Source organism: Periplaneta americana, chromosome 6 (genome assembly GCF_040183065.1).
Source record: "Periplaneta americana isolate PAMFEO1 chromosome 6, P.americana_PAMFEO1_priV1, whole genome shotgun sequence".
NCBI lineage: Eukaryota > Metazoa > Arthropoda > Insecta > Blattodea > Blattidae > Periplaneta > Periplaneta americana.
In genome coordinates this window covers 50,808,412-50,828,240 of record NC_091122.1, presented here as the reverse complement: position 1 = coordinate 50,828,240, position 19,829 = coordinate 50,808,412, and the positions used below count along the sequence as shown (strand labels likewise).

At 36.4% G+C, this 19,829-nt stretch overlaps 2 protein-coding genes across 2 annotated transcripts in view; one reads left to right on the top strand and one right to left on the bottom strand.

Annotated features, from left to right (window-relative positions):
• Gle1 (nucleoporin GLE1) overlaps window positions 1-2,866 on the bottom strand; it is a 37,730-nt gene extending 34,864 nt beyond the window's left edge. Inside the window, exon 1 of the mRNA XM_069828095.1 lies at window positions 2,701-2,866. Coding sequence (XP_069684196.1) covers window positions 2,701-2,745 — 45 coding nt within the window. The 5' untranslated portion in view covers window positions 2,746-2,866. The remainder of the gene's footprint in view (window positions 1-2,700) is intronic.
• Window positions 2,867-3,236: 370 nt separating this feature from the next.
• The window catches only part of clu (clustered mitochondria protein homolog), a 238,153-nt gene continuing 221,560 nt past the window's right edge, over window positions 3,237-19,829 (top strand). The window contains exon 1 of the mRNA XM_069828090.1: window positions 3,237-3,597. Coding sequence (XP_069684191.1) covers window positions 3,480-3,597 — 118 coding nt within the window. The 5' untranslated portion in view covers window positions 3,237-3,479. The remainder of the gene's footprint in view (window positions 3,598-19,829) is intronic.

Here is a 19,829-nt window from a genome sequence, read left to right as displayed (position 1 = left end):
CGACACCGACATACTTGAACTGCCAACATAGAAAACAAAAAATCACACTCAATCGCTTTCATCTTCATCTTGACGGGATAATAAAAGCCTAAACTAACCTAACCTAACCTAACCTAAGTGCGTCGGTGTCTATTCCAAAATCGGCGGAATCCGCTCAACGCTCGTTTAACCTTTTTTATTTATAGGGAGGCAATGCTTTTGTTTTGAACTAAATTAGGCCTAGTTGATTTTAGATTACAACATAGCTTTATGTCCAAGCTTCAATTTGGTGTTTGAATGAAGTCGATAGTTCAACTCTAAGCATACTTCTTACTTGCTCAAAGACCCCCCTGACAAAACACTATGGATCAAAACTTTTTATTTTGTGTTCCTAAATATCATGCCACAATACTAAACTGTATGAAGTGACAGAAGGCCGAGAACTGTGACAAGGTTATGTGGGGATAGCTACGAGACAGGAGACCGAGATACTATTGTAACAAGATTAAATTGAGTACAGTAGCGTGCAAATTAATCTGAACAACGTAATTACTTATGCAAAAACACTCAAACGGGATAAAAAAAGGATCTAAGACATACTCAGTAATCTATGTGGCCTCCCTTGTTCCTAATAACAGCTCTGAGACGATTTGGCATGGATTCCACTAATTTCCCACAAATATTCTTCATTTCTTCATTGCGAAACCATACACCAATGAGGGCAGAAATCATCTTCTCCTTTGTAGAACAATTCATTTTTTGCATTCTTCTTTTGCAAATTGACCACAAGTTCTCAATGGGGTTGATGTCGGGTGAGTTGCCTGGCCAGGAGAGTACCTGAATATTCTTCTTGTTGAAGAATTCTGTAGTTTTTCGAGACGTATGGCATGGTGCCAGGTCTTGTTGGAACACACCTCTGCCATCCAGAAATGATTTTTGCAGCTGGGGTACGATTCTGGTTTCCAATAAGTGAATATATTTGTCAGAATTCATCATTCCCTTGATAGGTATTAATGCTCCAGGCCCTTCATGTGTAAAACAACCCCAAACATTACTTAAGGGGGGTATTTGGGTTCTTGTTGGAGATGAGCTGCTGTTACTTTTTCGGATCCATTCCGTACGTAAGAAACACGGTGGCCGTGGACTTCGAAATGAGACTCATCAGAAAAAAGTACATTCTTCCAGTCATTCACTGTCCAGTGTTGATGTAATTTTGCCCACATTAAGCATTTTTTGCACATGACAGGGGTTAGCAGTTGCTTCTTAATAGGCTTACAAGCCCTTCGTCCAGCTTCCAAAAGCCTACGCCGCACTGTTGTGACGTGAATATTCGCCCCAGTGGTAGCCATTAACTCGCGGGTTAATTTACTTTTCCTGACAATTAAACGATCATCTGCAGGTGAAGTCTTCCTTTTCCGGCCACAGTTTCCTTTTTTCTGAGGTGTGATGGATCCAGTCTCCCTGTATCGTTTTATGATCGAATTAACAGTAGCCAAACCGATGTGACATTCTGCAGCAATTTGCCTCTGTGTCATAGAAGAATGCTCTGCTAATGTTATAATTTTAGACCGTTTTCGTGGAGTTGTATCCATTTGTGAAGACGACAGAATGTACACAGGATTGCAGTATTAAGTCTTCAACACAACTGAAATGCTTATAAGTATAAAACGACAGGCAAAATGTCACATATTATAAAAAAAAAAATAATAACAGACCTTCAACAATGGAATTACACGTACTACAGATGTCAATTAAAGCGGTATGAGCAGCTGTAAGGCCAACAATGACAGAAAATGTAAAAATATGTCGTGTTCAGATTAATTTGCACGCTGCTGTATATAAGAAACGAAGATATTTCGAGCGGGTTAGGTGGGTTTATAGCTTTCGCAGTGATCACATCTTGTCTTTAGAGTGATATGCTACAATTTTGAGGTTATTTTCAATGATATACTGTACCGGCCTAAGTTTTTTTTTTCTCCAGTGTGTTGTAAGTAGCGGAATCGAAGATTCACACAAAAATCCATAAAGGATCTGAAGATAAACACAGACTTCGACAATTATGTATGACACTGAGTTCAGTACCTCTGATTGAGATTCTGGCAAACATCTCATTTGACAATATGTCCGAGGAAGAACAATTGTTTGTATACATCTGAAGTCTGATTAATGTAGCTACGAGTAATGTCAGCAATGTATACGATGGAGGGGAAAGGAACTGGCTGCCTTACCCACTATCTCCTGGTTTAGTTGCCTCATCAATTATGCCTTATTGGTAGGGGCACCCAACTAACGCGAATAACTTTTTTTTTCATGAACTGCTTTCTAATTAAATCATGAGAGTTAACATTGCTGTAGGTATGAAAGAGACTCGTTCTGTAGCAGAACAAGTCTCTTTCGTACCTTTAAGTCATATTACAATTTTAACTCTGATTTAATTGGCAGTAATTCATAAAAAAAAAGTTATTCGCGAAAATAGAGTATCCCTACTTATTGGTGTCACTTAATGGGGTTCAATCAAACTTGTCTTCGACAGTTCACTAAACAACTGAGTTCAGACATTCAATAAATACTTCTGCAACTTTTATACAGAATAACTGTCAGACGTTCTATAAAATCAGTTCAAAATTTTACAATGTTACTTTAATAGTACTAAAAGGAAGAATAAATAGTTCTAAGATCTCCTAACCTATACACAACTCGTAACTAAAAGTATAAACTTACATTTTGGTAATCATTATGTCTCCGACGACTAACAAGTGATGCCATTATTGTGAAAACAAGATATTTTGACAAATACTTAGAATGTAATGAATGTACGTCATTAATTTTTAACCATTATCTGAAACGACGAGTTTCACAAATACCGCAAACAACTTTTCATATTGTAGCCATATTAAACAACTAAATTTACCACTTCGCTTGTCCTGCATTTCCTTGTTAGAGAAAAATATATCCGTATGTGTACGAACTCGAGATCGATACCTGGAAACATAAAAAAAACATTCGGGAGAATTCATATATAACTAGAACTATTACTACGGCTGAAAGGGAAAAATGTAAATACTAACTTTGTTTTAATTACTGTACAAATTATTGGATCGTCCTCATCTTCGATATAAAAGTGAATTTTCTGTATCGACTGTCGTTGGTAGTCCTGTTAGAGGTAGCATCGTTCTGTTGTGTTTCAGGGATTATTTTGTTTCCATATGTTTCAGGTGGTATTGGACTCACTGCTCTCCAATGTTTTAATCTCTTTGATTGAATGAATGTCTGTTATTTTGTACAGAACATTATAAGAAGATAAAAAATCAGGAAGAAGTTTCAGTGTAATTAGTACTTTTAAAAATTATGACGTAGCTTTGCTATTTAATTTGTTCAGGAAATTGAAGACCTTTGTCCCCGCCTAGTATATACGTATCCTTCAAGTAACCAATCAGAATCATTCTATTTTGTGATTTCGAACACACGTGCAGTCTGTGAAAGTCGTGCTTCAGGTGATTATGGCTCTCGGTTCTCAAGTAGATACTGCAACAGAAAATGGAATTAATAGTACGGTGAGAAATGACATTCAAAATGGAAGTAAGGAGAGTGAATCGAGTTGTTCTGTTGCCAAGAAAGGTTAGTTTCTCCTATTCTCTTAATACAATATTAAAGGAAAAGAAGCTCATTCATAGACCTACAACCTTGATGATGTAACCCATTAGATATTAGTGTTTGTATTAATTTATGCGAGCAGTGGTTTTTTTTCTGTTATTGAAGTAGTGGAAATGCAGATAATTTGTGTTAGAGAATTCGGTTTGGGTAGTTTGAAGAATACAACGAAAATTGATTAATATTACACTTCGTCTTAACCCTTTGCGTTTCAGCCGGACGAAGGAGAAACTTGTGTTACACTCTACATATATTTTGAAAAACCTATTACCATTACCTATTATATTAATGGATCTGTCGAACTTTTGAGAGGAGCTAATGTACAGTATAATTATCTTTCTGTTTATTCTTAGAAAATGCAGTGTTATTTTGAACGGATTCACAACCACTCTGAAAAAAGTGTATTTTAAATATAAATATATCGCCTGTGGATTAGTGGCCCTAGTGTAATGTGAAAATGAAAAGTATTTCATTAGCTTGTGCTTTTTAAGTAGAGAGTTGTCGAATGATGTTTAATTAGAGATGAATTGAATGTGGATTAAATAGTTCCGAACAAACAATATTTGCTATTTTTTAACAGATTGAATGATTATAATAATAGTTTGGACATGTACGTTTATTTTTTAGCCCTATTGGAAAGGATTATAGAGGTAAAGTAATTTCTGTAGTGCAGCAGTATGGATTGAGATGGAGTATGTTCGAAATTCGAAGTGCAGAAGTACAGTATTCGGTGATTACGTAACGTGAGCTGTGGAAGTGGAAAGCCTATTTAGTTCTCGCACAGCGCCGGCGCTGGTGTTGAAGCGCTCAAGGCGGTGTAGTGTTCCTATCAATTTTGTGTATTTCACTCTAGATTTGAACAGTTGTGGACGTGTGATGTTCCATTTCACATGTTGCAAAAGAACTTTATGCGCTTAATCTAGATCTGTATTTATTATTATTATTATTATTATTATTATTATTATTATTATTATTATTATTATTATTATTATTATTATTATTATTATAAGGTTTAACCATGGATAAGAAAGTGAGAATTTCGTAATCTTAGTGAATATTTAGGATAATTTACCACTACATAGCTGGGAAAATTCTATAATCTGTTACAGTATATTCACTTACCAGAACTTTGATTTATTTGTCATTTCGACAATGAAGGTTATATGGAACAGTTCCGACAGTGAAGATGAATATACGCACCAATCATTTTTTAGTATACTTAATTTATGACCAGGTTGTACATTTTACCTACGATATATAGTGTGCAAAAATGCGTAGAGATCTAGATATGACTGCCTAAGGTAGTTGCGGTTGTGATATTTTGCAATAGTTATTTACTGGCTGTGTATTCTTGTGAGAAATTGGTTCCGTCCTTTAAGAATATACCTTTTACTTATTTCCTTTGTGCATTAGCTTTTACATAGATGTTCTAATTTTATGTTTAATTATATAAAATTTCCTATTTTGTGATCACATGAGGTGTATGATGTGCAGTGTTGGAAATCGAACTTGAGGCAATAGCCAGTAAGTTTGTGGACTAAAGGGGATCTGAGGATAAATGCCTATTAAAAGTACAAAAGTATTTTTCTTTTCAGAAACAATAAAGTAATGTTTCTTGTGTGAACTTTTATCTACAGTGCTCAAAGAAATTATTGTCGCATATTATTTGATTACAAATTTATGAAGAAATGTACAAATTTATTTTTATGCTGAAGCAAAAATATTGCATATTTCGTCATAAGTTTGCAATAAAATAATATGCAACAATTTCTTTGAGCATTATATTGGAAATCAATTCCAAACGTTCTAATATCTTTCTTTCGCCAGGATATATACTGCCTGTCGAAGTCCATAGATTTGAGGCGATTAGAAACTGTGAACCAAAAAAAAAAAAAAAAAAAAAAAAAAAAAAAAAAAAAAAAAGCCGCGTTGAGTTTGGAGAAACGGTCACTATTTGTTGTGTTTGTTGAATTGTGAAACTCTGTAGCGTAGGCTAAATTTCTTGTTTATAAATATCTGACATTTAATTATAAATGTATATCGTCGTTGTTCCTGCAATAACTCCTATGTGCAAAATATACAATTTTTCAGTAGGAGGAAAAAACACATTTATTCATCCTATGGCAGCCGTACATAAGAGACTGTGAATTCTTACATTTTCTAAAGAAAGAAATATAATTACATACAGGAGATTTTATTTGCTGTATCACAATTTAAGTTATTGGTAGTTTCCTAGTACCTAGTACTCGTTACGTAGGTCGTTTTTATGTTTGCACAGTTGCTCCGTTCTGAAAAGAATTTTAATAGTTTGTTACTAGATGTGATTCTAGTCAGTTTGTAATATAATTTTGGTCCAGGGAAAATATACATCTTTTATGATTATACAACAATGGCTGACTTAACAGCTTATGTAACGAGTACCGGGTACTAGGAAACTTCCAAGTAATTTAATAGAGCAAAAATCTGAAAGTCGCTCAATATGTCACATAGGAGTTATTGCAGGAACAACGACCATATATATTACAAATTGATAACCCATAAATTACCATGGCATGTCAGTTGTTGTCATTGTTGCTGCTGCCTCCACCGCTACCTCTGCCATCATCATCATCATCATCATCATCATCATCTATATGGGCACGTTCAAAAGTTTCCTAGTATGTTTAGCACTGATTGAATTTTTTTTTTTTTTTTTTTTTTTTTTTGTAAATTTCACGTCTTGTGGAGTGCATCTTATTAACACACTAACACATACGTATTGCATTGTCTTAGAGTAGGCATAGGCAGAGTTAAGGGGGGGGGGCAAACACTTTTTTTTCTTTTAACGTTAGAAAATATTGAATTCAAAATATTTTTTCTTGCTTTTGTTTATGATTAAGTTTCTGTGCTTAAATTGACGAATTAATCTATAATATTTATTTTAAATGTCTGAATGTATAAGAACTTCTATACCTCATTTGTGGAAAGGAAGCACTGTAATATTTTTTGTAACAGCCTATACTAATGTGTTAGAACTCTGCAGAAGTTAAAGCAGCCACTTGGAGAAATACCAATAACATACTGCACAACAATGCAGAAAAAAGAAAAGTGATCTCGGTAAATGTGTAAACATAAAGACGAGATTAAATAAAATAATTAAAATTTACATTTCATGCGATATCTTGCTTTTTTTAAATGAACAGATAAATTAAATGTAAAAATTGATCCTCCATTGTGGACTCATGGCTAGCATGTTTGGCCATGAAACGAGCGGGCCCAGGTTCAAATTCTGGTTGGGACAAGTTACTTGATTGGGATTTTTCCTCAACCAATTGAAGCAGAATTGCTGAGTAGTTTTCGGTGTTGGAGTTCGGACTCATTTCGCCATCATTAATTCACATATCATCCATACAGTCCACACCAGTGGAGTAACGGTTAGCGCGTCTGGCCGCGAAACCAGGTGGCCCGGGTTCGATTCCCGGTCGGGGCAAGTTATATGGTTAAGGTTTTTTCCGGGGTTTTCCCTCAACCCAATATGAGCAAATGCTGGGTAACTTTCGGTGTTGGACCTCGAACTCATTTCACCGGGATTATCACCTTCATCTCATTCAGACGCTAAATAATCGAAGATGTTGATAAAGCGTCGTAAAATAACCTACTAAAATAAAAATCATCTATACAATAGTTGTTCACGGTGCGGCATGCTATACTTGTACAAGAGCGTGGCCGTTCGGCTATCCAATCATTCACAGAATAGGAGTGGTAAGCACAATAATACTCAGGCTGGAGTGCAAGCCTTCGGTCCCCTTCTCCGTACAAGAGGAAAAAAAAAGTAAAACTGTCTGTACATTTTGTTACAATTTTACTTTATTTTACAATACCTTTATTAAATGATCTTATTCCGACATACTGTAACAAGGTCAAGCTATATTGGGGGGAGGAGATAAATGATGTCCCCCATAATCTCGTTATATCGGGATTCTATGGTTTTGCTTTGCCCCCTAGCCTATGGATGTAGACTTTCACGGCCGGCGTCATTAGGATTGATATTTTCCGAGCTAGAGGGCCGTGGTCTGTCAGTAATGGTATTTTCCGGGCTAGATCAATTAGAACACCTAAGCCACTGGTGCGGACCGCGGCGACAACGACAAACCACAACCCTCCCACACCTTAAATATTGACGTGTTACCAGTTTGTGCAGACTTACACTTTCCGCCATTTCTTCTTCGTCCTGTCCTGTGATCTTGATCACATTCCCCTCCCCTCGCGTATACGGTACCTAAGAGGTTACGTCTATTTTCGGCTTTTCCCCTTCAACATTTTCTAGAGCTCCTTCAGTGGAGCAGCGTAACCCGGAGTGAGACAAGTGGCCAACAGGCTTGAAGCTCACATATTCAGTTTTTACAGCCCCAACTCCCTTGCAAAGACGTGTTTTCACGTACCTTTAAAGTTTCTCCTCCCATTCCCCTCTCCATTCATTCATTCATTCATTCATTCATTCATTCATTCATTCAGTCTCAGTACCAGTACCAGTCGTCCTTGATACACACAGCAGATCTCTCCGCTCACGTGTATCACGCCACTGAAGATGTCCACCAGAGTAGTGGACGAAATGTTTGGTTATATTACCGACAGACCACGGCCCTCTAGCCCAGAAAATACCAATCCTTATCAGTGGCGTAGCATGAAATTTTGAGCAGGGGAAGCTAACTCAAATTGTCTTCCATGTACAGTAGTGGCAAAAAAAACCGGACCGACCCTTGTAGCTGATTTCAGAGCCTTGTTCACTCAGAGCACGATAGACTGATAACTAAGACTTTCGTGGTTCGAATCTTGCCTGGGAAGGGAACTTTTTTTTGTTCCTTATTCAAATTTATTCCCAATACTTTTCGATTGCAGCGATATTTTACTACTTAATTAACTTATTATTCCCAGAACATGAATTTTACCTGCAATCGAAAAGTATTGGGAATAAATTTGAATAAGGAAAAAAAAAAGTTTCCTTCCCAGGCAGGATTCGAACCACGAAAGTCTTAGTTACCAGTCTATCGTGCTCTGGAGTGAACAAGGCTCTGAAATCAGCTACAAGGGTCTGTCCAGTTTTTTTTTTTTGCCACTACTGTACATATGAGAAAAGTATTGCAAAAATATAGTCTTAAAATAAATAGTAGTCAATGTTAGCAGTCCGAAGATTGGTTGGAATCTCGTAAGTAACACCGATAAGACATGGTCTCAAATAATACGTAGTAAATTATGATTTCATGGTTTACACATATCTCTTGTAAGAAATAGACGCGTATAAGTATAATTTAACTTTAGCTTAATCCCTGTCATATATTTTAGAGAAAGCGCAATATTAACGGTCAATAAATACAGTACAGTATTAGTAATTATTACGTAAATATGCGTCTGTCTTGGTTGTGTCCTTCACTGATAGCAAGGGAGTCGGTCGTTTTTTAAATCACACTTTTGTTCGTAAGTCAGTCTTGAAAATGTAATTGTCTTAAACATTCAAGTAAATTGGTGTCAGGAACTTTATTTCACTCATTATTTATTATATCAGCCACAATGCACACTAACACTTCAACTAAACACAACTCACGAAAGGGATAACTCGGAAACTAAATTCTTTTCCATGTTAAAGCTTCTTGCGAGCCTTGTGACCAGGGTAGTTTTGTTAGAAAGAGATGGAAAATCTGCGGGGTGGGTTACACAGAAGAATGAGGGGATTGGAAGCTGGTGTGTGCAGGCTTAATGTTTACTGCTGCATCTCAAATCATCATAAGCTGCCTCATCACAATGTTTAACGCGTAAATATAACTTGTATTAAAATTAATAAATAATTTTGTTCATAAACTGCAGGTTTGTTATGAAATTGTTATTAACTGGGGAAGCTGAGCGTTTTAGCCTTCATTGACGCTACGCCACTGATCCTTATTGCATTGTATTCAAATGTTTTATCCACGTGCTTCTGTGTCTTCACTTTTGACTAGTTATTCTTCCCGTTCTGAACAATAAGACTAATTCGGATAGGAGTTAAGTTGTACATAATAAGTAGGGCCATGACATCGGTATATTTGTATTAGTCTGAGGTGAGCATACGACGCAGGATAGAATGTAGACGGCGTTTCAAGTACAAGCAGCGGAAACGAATTTGACACACGCCTAAGCAAGCACGTTCCGTGTTTTGTATACGATTATTGCGTATTATAAAATCAAGACAATACAATTATTATATATAAGGGTTAATATCATGTCAGAAAGGTCTAAAATGCTGGTGAGGTTGAGAAATCATACTTAAATTGTCACAAAGTGGTAAAATATAAGTCTGAATAGATTTATATATTTTTTATTTATTTATAGTTTGTTTTAGAATGCCGAAAAGGTATATGGCGTAAAATTTTGCTTTCCCTATATTTAACATCTATTGCATATCTTACTTTTCTTGCATGTTGTTCGCCTGGTTTCGGTTCCTGCTGCAATAAACAACAACATTCTGTTTCAAAGTTTCAAATGAAAATGACCGCCGAGTGTCGGATAGTACAGGGACATCATTTTATTTTTACTTCAATTTTTATTGTACCTGATTTTTTTAATGTACTTCACTCCCACCCCTTCTACTAATGAAGTTCAACCGTCCTCCACACAGTTCCAAGACCGCATATACAGTCATAGTAAACAGTACGTTCCAAAAATTTGTTCGCGTTTTCCAGTGACGAAAGAGCTTTCAATATTGCATCATTTTCAATTTGCCTACGTCGCATCCCGGTTTCCCCCCACCTGCTTCTATTCGCCTCTGTAAATGCTAGTAGCTGGGCTGTCTTAGCTCTTTTCTGAGAACATTAATTTCTGTTAGGAATTGGATCTCTACGTAATACAGAGTGATTTATATAGAACTGACACATTTCTTTCATTAATTGTTTCAAAACGAATTCTGCTAGCGACAACTTATTATACCTAAAATGTAGAGGAATTTTGGGAGATTATTTACCTCTATAGCAAATGTTGAAAATGTACTCCATCCTGCATAAGGCACAACTCAACACGTCGTTCCATGTTACTGGCCACTCGTTGGAGGACTCTGTTGTCAATAGCTTGAATCTCCTGTGTGATGTTGTGCTTCAGATCGTCCAATGTCTGGGGACGTGTGGCGTAAACCCTGTCTATAAGTAACCCCATAGAAAGAAGTCCGGCGTTGTCAAATCCGGAGATCTCGGTGGCCACAGGTTCCTGGAAATTATTCGGTCGTCAAAGAACGATGCTTCCCTTTTCACTCACCAGAGCTCCAGTTGTTTCCAATTTGTTTACCAGTCCCAGTATTGTGTTTCTTTTGGGAGGATTGCGAACACCAAATTCTCTCTGGTATGCCCTTTGAGTAGCTGTAATTGAATTCGTAATCCAGTATTGCTTGACAAGGAAGAATCGTTGATTTAATGTGTACTGCATTTTCACGTTGACATAAAATGTCAAAAACAGCTGCCAACAATAGGAATAAAACATAAACATCTGCGCATCTAGTGCTGCCAACAATAGGAATAAAACATAAACATCTGCGCATCTAGTGACAAGGAATCAAAACTCCAGAACATTCTGCTTAATTTGGTGCTAAAATTGGGTCATTGAATGAATTTCCAACGGAATAATTAAAGAAAGAAATGTGTCAGTTCTATATACATCACTCTGTATTATACCATACAATTGTTTAAAATAACTTAAATAAAAGGGCCTCGTTAAGTAATTAACTGTCACGTGATTTCCTCTCTTTCTACGACGCTGCGACGTAACCACTTGGACGGACAGTAGGTAGCATGTCTGAGTAATTTTATCTTTTCGGATCGGGCAGAAGTGAAGATTGAATATACAGTACGTAAGGTCTCTTTTATAGAGTACGTACAGAATTATTTCAATATGAGTTACTGATACGAAGTACGAACCTGGTAATTGAAATTGCGTACAATAGTCTATAGTGCGATAATATGCACATTAGAACTGAAGCCTGTATCGAAATGAACGGTCACTATTTTCAAAAATGTGTTTAAATATCCATATTATGAATATTATTTTTCAGTTTAACTTCATTCTCTATAGTGTACGCTAATGTGCTGTAGACAGTTAGACAGTTATACACTGCATAATGAATACGTCCACATGGACAACTCAGTTCGTGAGTAAAAACACTCATTGTTAATACTGTACTGTATTTTGATTAAACAAAAACCTGATGAAAATTATCAAACTCAAAATCGCGATATTTCCTTGTTTACGTAAATGGATGAACTACTTTTCTTCCCTCCTATACCTAGTAAAGTGATTTGTTTGTATAATACGGCAGTATCATCGAACTCCAGTCGTGGAATGGGGTAGCAAACTGTGTTTCCGGTTCTTAATCGTTGATCCAAAGGTATAGCCAAGTTAATATTAGAAATGTTAGTAAAAATAAAATGATGTCCCTGTATAACCTTGTATGCGGAAAAATTGCGTTCTACAACGACTGAAACCAAGGACGCATATACAGTATAAAATACTTCTACATCAAGTTGATAACAATCGCACTTATCTGACAAAACTCTTACAATTTTGCGTAATGTATTGAAACCACAGTTTTTTTTTGTATTACTGTGTTCATTTTCGCACACACCTGTTTGCTTATATCATCATACGCCATATACGTTTTCCAACAATTATTCTCAACCTCAACATTTTAGATCTTTCCGATGTTAACCCTTATATACTGTACAATGACTGCATGGATAGCTCAGTTCGTGAGTAAAAACACTAATGGCGAAGTGTATCAACATCGGTTAAAAACGCAGTAATCTTAGATTATGAAACGACGGTTAAACAGTAACAGTAGTTAAAATGTAATTTGTGTGCACCATCCATAATCACCGATTACTTAAACATGGGTAGCTGACACCTCATTGAACGAGAGTAAAGTCTATGATGGTACACTGTTTCTACAAAATGACTAAAGGAAAGCATCCATACCGCTGCAAAGATAATAGTCAACGTCTAAAAATGACTGCGCTCACTCCGTTCTACATGGAAATGAACGTGTCCTACATTTTCGCTTTGCATTTGTTTGCCTTTGGGCGCTGTTATACTTGCGAGTTGCATTTCCTTGCTGTTAGGTTAAGATCGTACAAAATAGAAAATTGAATGCAAAAATGATTATATCCCATTGTGTGGTTGAAGTATCGCTAGACTTAATTACTAGAATTTAAATCTATTATATAAACAGATGGAATATCTATAAATGAAAAGGACGCAGAATATTACTAGGAATGTGTATACGATCCAGGACCCCATTTACACGAGGGAACTGTTCATTATCCTATTATCCATCCATAACCTCTCTTTGTTCAGCCAGTGACATAGAGAAAGAGATATTAGAGTATTGCCTCTTAAAATACAGAAGATAACAGTTACATAGAATCGTAATATAAGCAGCCGAACCATAGGAGAAATATGACTTTTTGTGTTATTTAAAGTGATCCATTTGTAGATTTTGATAAACGAAATCCCTCCTGAAATTTTCTGTCACTTAATTCCTCCTAAGAATTCTCTCTTTCCACTAAAGAACCTTCACGCTCACGCTCTATCAAGTAATTCAAGTACTGTATTATAATAATAATCGTCTTCGAAATAAACATCTGTGGCTCTGGCCGCCATTTTGCTTTATTTGCTCTACTAATCACTGGTTATCTCCTTTAACCGCTCGAATATGGCCGGTTAGAGATTACTGTGGTTAACCTCCTATTTAAGTCGTAACCGAGGTCGATCCACTGTAAAAAATGCTTAACCAGAGGTTAGGTGACAATTTTAACCGGTGTTTACACTAACCGACGTTGATACACGTGGGCATTATTGTTAGTACTATACTGTATTTTGTTTAAAGAAAAACGTAATGAAAATTATCAAACTCAAAATCGTGATATTTTCTAGTGCTATTTTTCTTCCTTCCTATACCTAGAAAAGTGATTTGTTTCTATTTTGCGCCAGTATCATCAAACTCCAGTCGTGGAAGGGGTAGCAAACAGTGTTTCCGGTACTCAACCGTTAATCCAAAGGTATAGCCAGGTTGTTATTAGAAATGTTAGTAAAAATAAAATGATGACCCGGTAGTAGTTCGTACTGTTTGGAATTAAATAAAGACAAATTATTTTTTCAGACTCAAATACACGAATATAATTATGTGACTTCAGAAAATTAACTATGCTATGTAAATAGTACAGCATTCTCATTTACCTATTCAGTTTATCCAGTAATTATAGTCTGTTCAAAAAGAGACCTTCCCTTGGTGTAAACATTGACCGCAGTGCGGAAGGGAAGAAAGCGCTGCTTTTAATTTTTTCCTCGAGTATACGAATTATTTCTTTCTTAAAACAAAACACGACAATGTATAACAAATTAATATACATTTTTCTTCCCACTTTACAAACTGAAAGTCATGCTTCCGCAACCCTATTATTTATTACTTCAATCGTACTTAGCATCGACAATTTTTCAAGTAAAGTTCGGAGAACATTTCTCCTCATTCTATGATATAAATTCAGATGTACCTCAAGGTTCAGTCGTAGGTCCTATACTATATAGCCTATAATTTATACAGCTGATTTCTCAATTTCTAATAAAGTATTGGTGGCTACTTTCGCTGATGACACTGCTATTCTTGCTTCACATGAAGATCCATCAACAGCATCTGAAAACCTGCAGAATGAATTGAAATAAACAGAAGACTGGCTAACTAAATGGAGAATACAAGCGAGTGAAAACAAATCAGTTCATGTTGCTTTCGGAACCAGAGTTGAAAACTGTCCTCCTGTAACACTTTACAACGAAGAACTTCCCGAAGCAGACGATGTTAAATATTTAGGTATGCATTTAGATCGCCGAATAACATGGCGTAAACATATTGAAACTAAACGTAAAGAATTAAATTTTAAAACATCAAAAATCTATTGGTTATTGGGACCTAAATCAAAACTGTAATTAGAAAATAAACTTCTTGTTTATAAAGACATACTAAAACCAATCTGGACATACGGCATCCAACTGTGGGGAACTGCTAGCAACTCAAACATTGAAATACTGCAGAGGTATCAGTCTAAAACTTTACGTTCCATTGTCACTGCACCATGGTATGTACGTAATGATGTCATTCATCGTGACCTTAACACTTCAACTGTGAAAGAAGAAATCTCTAAATTCAGTAAAAAATACCTGCACCGATTAAATCAACATCCGAATCATCATGCATTAAATTTGCTGGATAATAGTCAAACAATAAGAAGACTTAAAAGGACCAATGCTCTTGACCTTCCATTCATTTTTAATACAGCTATTTGAAGCATTGTTATTTTTCTTTTGGAGTGTTGTCATGGGATAACATCTCTACTCATGACTCATGTCGTATTCTTTTATAATATTTACTTATTGTCTCTTGTAGACAGATTGTAAATTTGGCATGTGTTAAAAAAATTTCTTCTCAACTGCTTCGATATAAACAGCTGTAACGTAGATTGGCAACGGAGAGAAAATAATAACTTGGCTGGCAAATTGTGGTTCACTCTGTTTTTATTATTTATTGCCACACCTTGAAGCAGATGATGCAAGATATTTAGGAGCCTATTTTAACTATTTTAACTTCTTACTGACATAGTCTTGTTGCCAACTCTCGAAATGAGTTACTCTTAGTTCTGAACGTAAGACCTGACTTGAATAGTTTGTTTACTTTAGAGATGCTATATTTTGTGATTTACGAGTAAAGGTGAAAGTTTTGAGAGCTGGAAGAAAGAGAAAAGGGTCATAATATTTCATGTGTTCAATGTTTTTAGAGATACAGCTGTTTGAATCTGACGCTCATTGGCATTTAGTGGCGATTTTATCAACAAGAGAATCTTCAATCGTGTTCAGTTGAAAATTCTTGTCTCGTCATAACAAGTTCCTTACTTCAGTTTTTAACCGGTTATTTAACGTTGAACGGTTATCTAGCTGTGAAATTTGTGATAGGAAGATGTTTTTGGCAAGATGAGTTGGAGGCGACAGGGAATTACCTGACATTTGCCTTACAGTTGGAGAAACCTAGTTAAAAAAAAACAATCCGGTAATCACGCCGAGCGGAATTCGAACCCATGCTCGAGCACAACATTCGAGACAAGAGTTACACTGTTTACCTCTAACAAGCAAACATTCTGATGGGGGCAGATAAAAATTTATTTTTTTCTTCCACCATGTTAATAATGTCAAAAGAAGTACTTATACAAATTTTGGCCACTCGACCGCAATTACGAGACCGTCCAAAAAGTGATTTTCCCTGGGGCTGTTTATAGAAAAAAAGCACAATTGCGTGGAAAGATTTAATGAAACAGATACAGCAATTGTTGCGCTATTTGTCAACATATCCCCCACTGGAATTGTGCCATTTGTCATACCATGAGTATCTATTGTTGTATCTTTGTGTAGTAGAAGTCAGCCGCCTGGGATCGGAACCAGCGTTTGACAGCCGTCTGCACCTCTCTGTCGATCCCATTATATTATGAGAAATGTCTCAATTCAGGTAGGGAATATTTACTTACTTACACATGGCTTTTAAGAAACCCGGAGGTTCATTGCCGCCCTCACATAAGCCCGCCATCTGTCCCTATCCTGTGCAAGATTAATCCAGTCCCTCCCTCAAATCCATTTTAATATTATCCTCCCATTTACGTCTCGGCCCCCCCAAAGGTCTTTTTCCCTCCGGCCTCCCAACTAATACTCTATATGCATTTCTGGATTCGCCCATACGTGCTACATGCCCTTCCCATCTCAAACGTCTGGATTTAATGTTCCTAATTATATATTTTTTATTTTAGTAGGTTATTTTACGACGCTTTATCAACAGCTTAGGTTATTTAGCGTCTGAATGAGATGAAGGTGATAATGCCGGTGAAATGAGTCCAGCACCGAAAGTTACCCAGCATTTGCTCATATTGGGTTGAGGGAAAACTCCGGAAAAAACCTCAACCAGGTAACTTGCCCCGACCGGGAATCGAACCCGGGCCACCTGGTTTCGCGGCCAGACGCGCTGACCGTTACTCCACAGGTGTGGACTCCTAATTATATCAGGTGAAGAATACAATGCGTGTAGTTCTGCGTTGTGTAACTTTGTCCATTCTCGTGTAACTTCATCCCTCTTAGCCCCAAATATTTTCCTAAGAACCTTATTTTCAAACACCCTTAATCTCTGTTCCTCTCTCAAAGTGAGAGTCCAAGTTTCACAACCATACAGAACAACCGGTAATATAACTGTTTTATAAATTCTAACTTTCAGATTTTTTGACTGCAGACTAGATGACAAAAGATATGGAGGGTAGCTGCGAATATATTGAATAAGCAGTCGAGGACAGCCGATAAGGGGTGGTCCTCCAGCTTTGGGGGATGGACGAAGGGGTAACAACCCATCACCGTAAAAAAACAGCTTGTTAAGAATCTTACAATAAGCCTCAGGTAGGGAATATGTTGAAAAATAGCTCAACAATTGCTGTGTCTGTTCCAATAAATTTTTCCAATGAAATAGTGTTTTCTTTCTGTTAACGGCTCGTAATTGCGATCGAGTGGCCAAAATTTGTATAAGCACTTCTTTTGACATTGTTAACGTAGTGAAAGAAAAAAAAAACTTTATTTGCCCCCATCAGCTTGAGAACTACGCGTATGGCATTCTACATAAGTTCTCCGGTATTGTGCGTTGCGATAATCATTTATTTGATCCCGCCATTCTATAATTTCGTCTTACAGCGTAGCGATATCTAGAAATTCTGTTGAATACTTTACCACCTCTGCATTATATTTCTTTCGCTTCTCGAGTTGACATATATATCTATTACTTAGTCCATATTCTACATGTGTAATTGTGCAATATCTAAACAGAATTTCCCCTTGTCGATGTAGCCCATCGGTCATTTAGTCCCATCCTTTGTCCATCAACGTCTCCAGGGCGCAAATGAATATAGAGCAGTGGTTCCCGAATTTTTTGAAGGTGAGGCATTTGTTTGCGACCCCATTCGAAAAATACAAATGCCTGTAAAATCGTGAACAACGATAATTTTACTCAAAACCAGTAGATACCATTCAACGTCTAATGTGTCGATACCTACAAAATGAGAACTTGCCATTTTTTTTTAATCCAATGCCACCAGGTTGTCTTTTCGACATTTCTGGTCTTCTCTGCTGGCTATGGCTTAATTGTAACCCACTGTAACCCATTGTAACGCCTGGAGGGCGGAGTTACATTACCCCGATGATGTGATAGGATGATTATGATAATGTAGTGCCAAGAGAGGTCTTAAATCTAAACTTAACTTAAATTCCAGACCATGGACGAACACAGGAATAATCCCCTTTAAGGAAAAATTCCTGTGCTCTAACCGGGAATCGAACCCGGGACCTCATGAACTATGGCCAGAAGCTCTGACCACTCGACCATGAGGCTGGTCGAACTTGCAATATTCAAACTTATATTTTGCACGATCGTGTTTTTTTGCTGTATTTACAGCTATTGTTGTTAGGCCTTGAAAGTTAGAATTCTCACACAGAAACTTGTTGCTAGGTAAACCATTCTTCATAACATAAAACTATACTGAAATAGACCATTACAATGCTCTTACTGTTACTTAGTTACCATTACAGTGTAGTTTTGCGAAAGCTTTGGAATAATATTGCTCTACATTTTCAGTGCAAAATACTGTATATTGTATTTGTGAAGTGCATTACAAAATCTCAAAACTCGTTTTTCAAACTTTTCTCGATTTTGTAAAAAGTACTTCCCAACTTTGTACCGTAATATAATATTTCAATTCTTTTTGGCTTCTTAGACTGGCCTTACTTCTGATATATTTTTTTAAACACTTAGAAATAGTTGTTTGCGAAGGCCTATATGTTAATATAACAGCCAGAGATAAAATCGACGGATTTAAAAGGAAACTTGTTTTCTGATAGACATTACTGGACAGAAAGAAAATTTATTCATGCCAGTGCATTAAAGAACTCACGGAAAATTTAGCTACAAATCTTATGACACAACAAATTCATAGTTTGTTTTTGCGGACATATAATTAACTTTGTACAATTTTAAACAACAGCTTTTTTATTATCTTCAGGAAGGAACTCAAAACAATCATGACAGTGACAGATAGCTACTGAATCCGTTTCTAACAGTTGCATTCAACTGGCTGAAATTCCAAAATAAATAAATGAATAAAAAATAAAAAAAAATAATAAGGAAAAAACACAACTTACTAAAATATTTGCTTACTGATAGAAGGTTGAAAGTTTAATATTCCATAGTGTAATATTTCATAGTGTAGGCCTACATTAGTTTTAGGTAAAAAGAATATAAGAATATCTCGAGCTTGCAAAAGAAACTCTTACAGTTTTGATAGCATTTGCGGATTCGTATTTATGCAAAATAAGTTTCCAGTCTATGATTTCCATCAAAACAAAAGCGAGAAATCTACTTGAAAGTCCACACCTGTGGAGTAAAGGCTGGTTCACAATAAACCAGGAACGGAAACGAGAACGGAAATAATGTTAAAATAAATGTATTTAAATGTGAGCATTCACAACAGTTAATTGTGAATGCTTACATTTAAATACATTTATTTTAACATTATTTCCGTTCTCGTTCTCGTTTCCGTTCCCGGTTTATTGTGAACCAGCCTTAACGGTCAGCGCGTCTGGCCGCGAAACCAGGTGGCCCAGGTTCGATTCCCGGTCGGGGCAAGTTACCTGGTTGAGGTTTTTTCCGGGGTTTTCCCTCAACCCAATATGAGCAAATGCTGGGTAACTTTCGGTGCTGGGCCCCGGACTCATTTCACCGGCATTATCACCTTCATCTCCTTCAGACGCTGTTGATAAAGCGTCATAAAATAACCTACTAAAATAAAAAAAATCTACTTGAAATTGAAAATGATACAATTGTGTGCTACTTTCTCAAAAACAGACACATTTATAGCATTAATTATTTTTTACTTTAGCTGTAACTATTGAAACTTTTTTATTTTATTTGTATGTTCAGTTTTGTTTATGTTTCTGAATACAACATAAATGTGTTAATAAGGCATTTTTTGTTTTATTTACTAAATCATCTCGCGACCCTTCCCCAGCAGCTCTTTACACGATCCCCCAGGAGGTCGCGACTCACACTTTGGGAAACGCTGCTATAGAGGTTCTCCTGGTCTTGA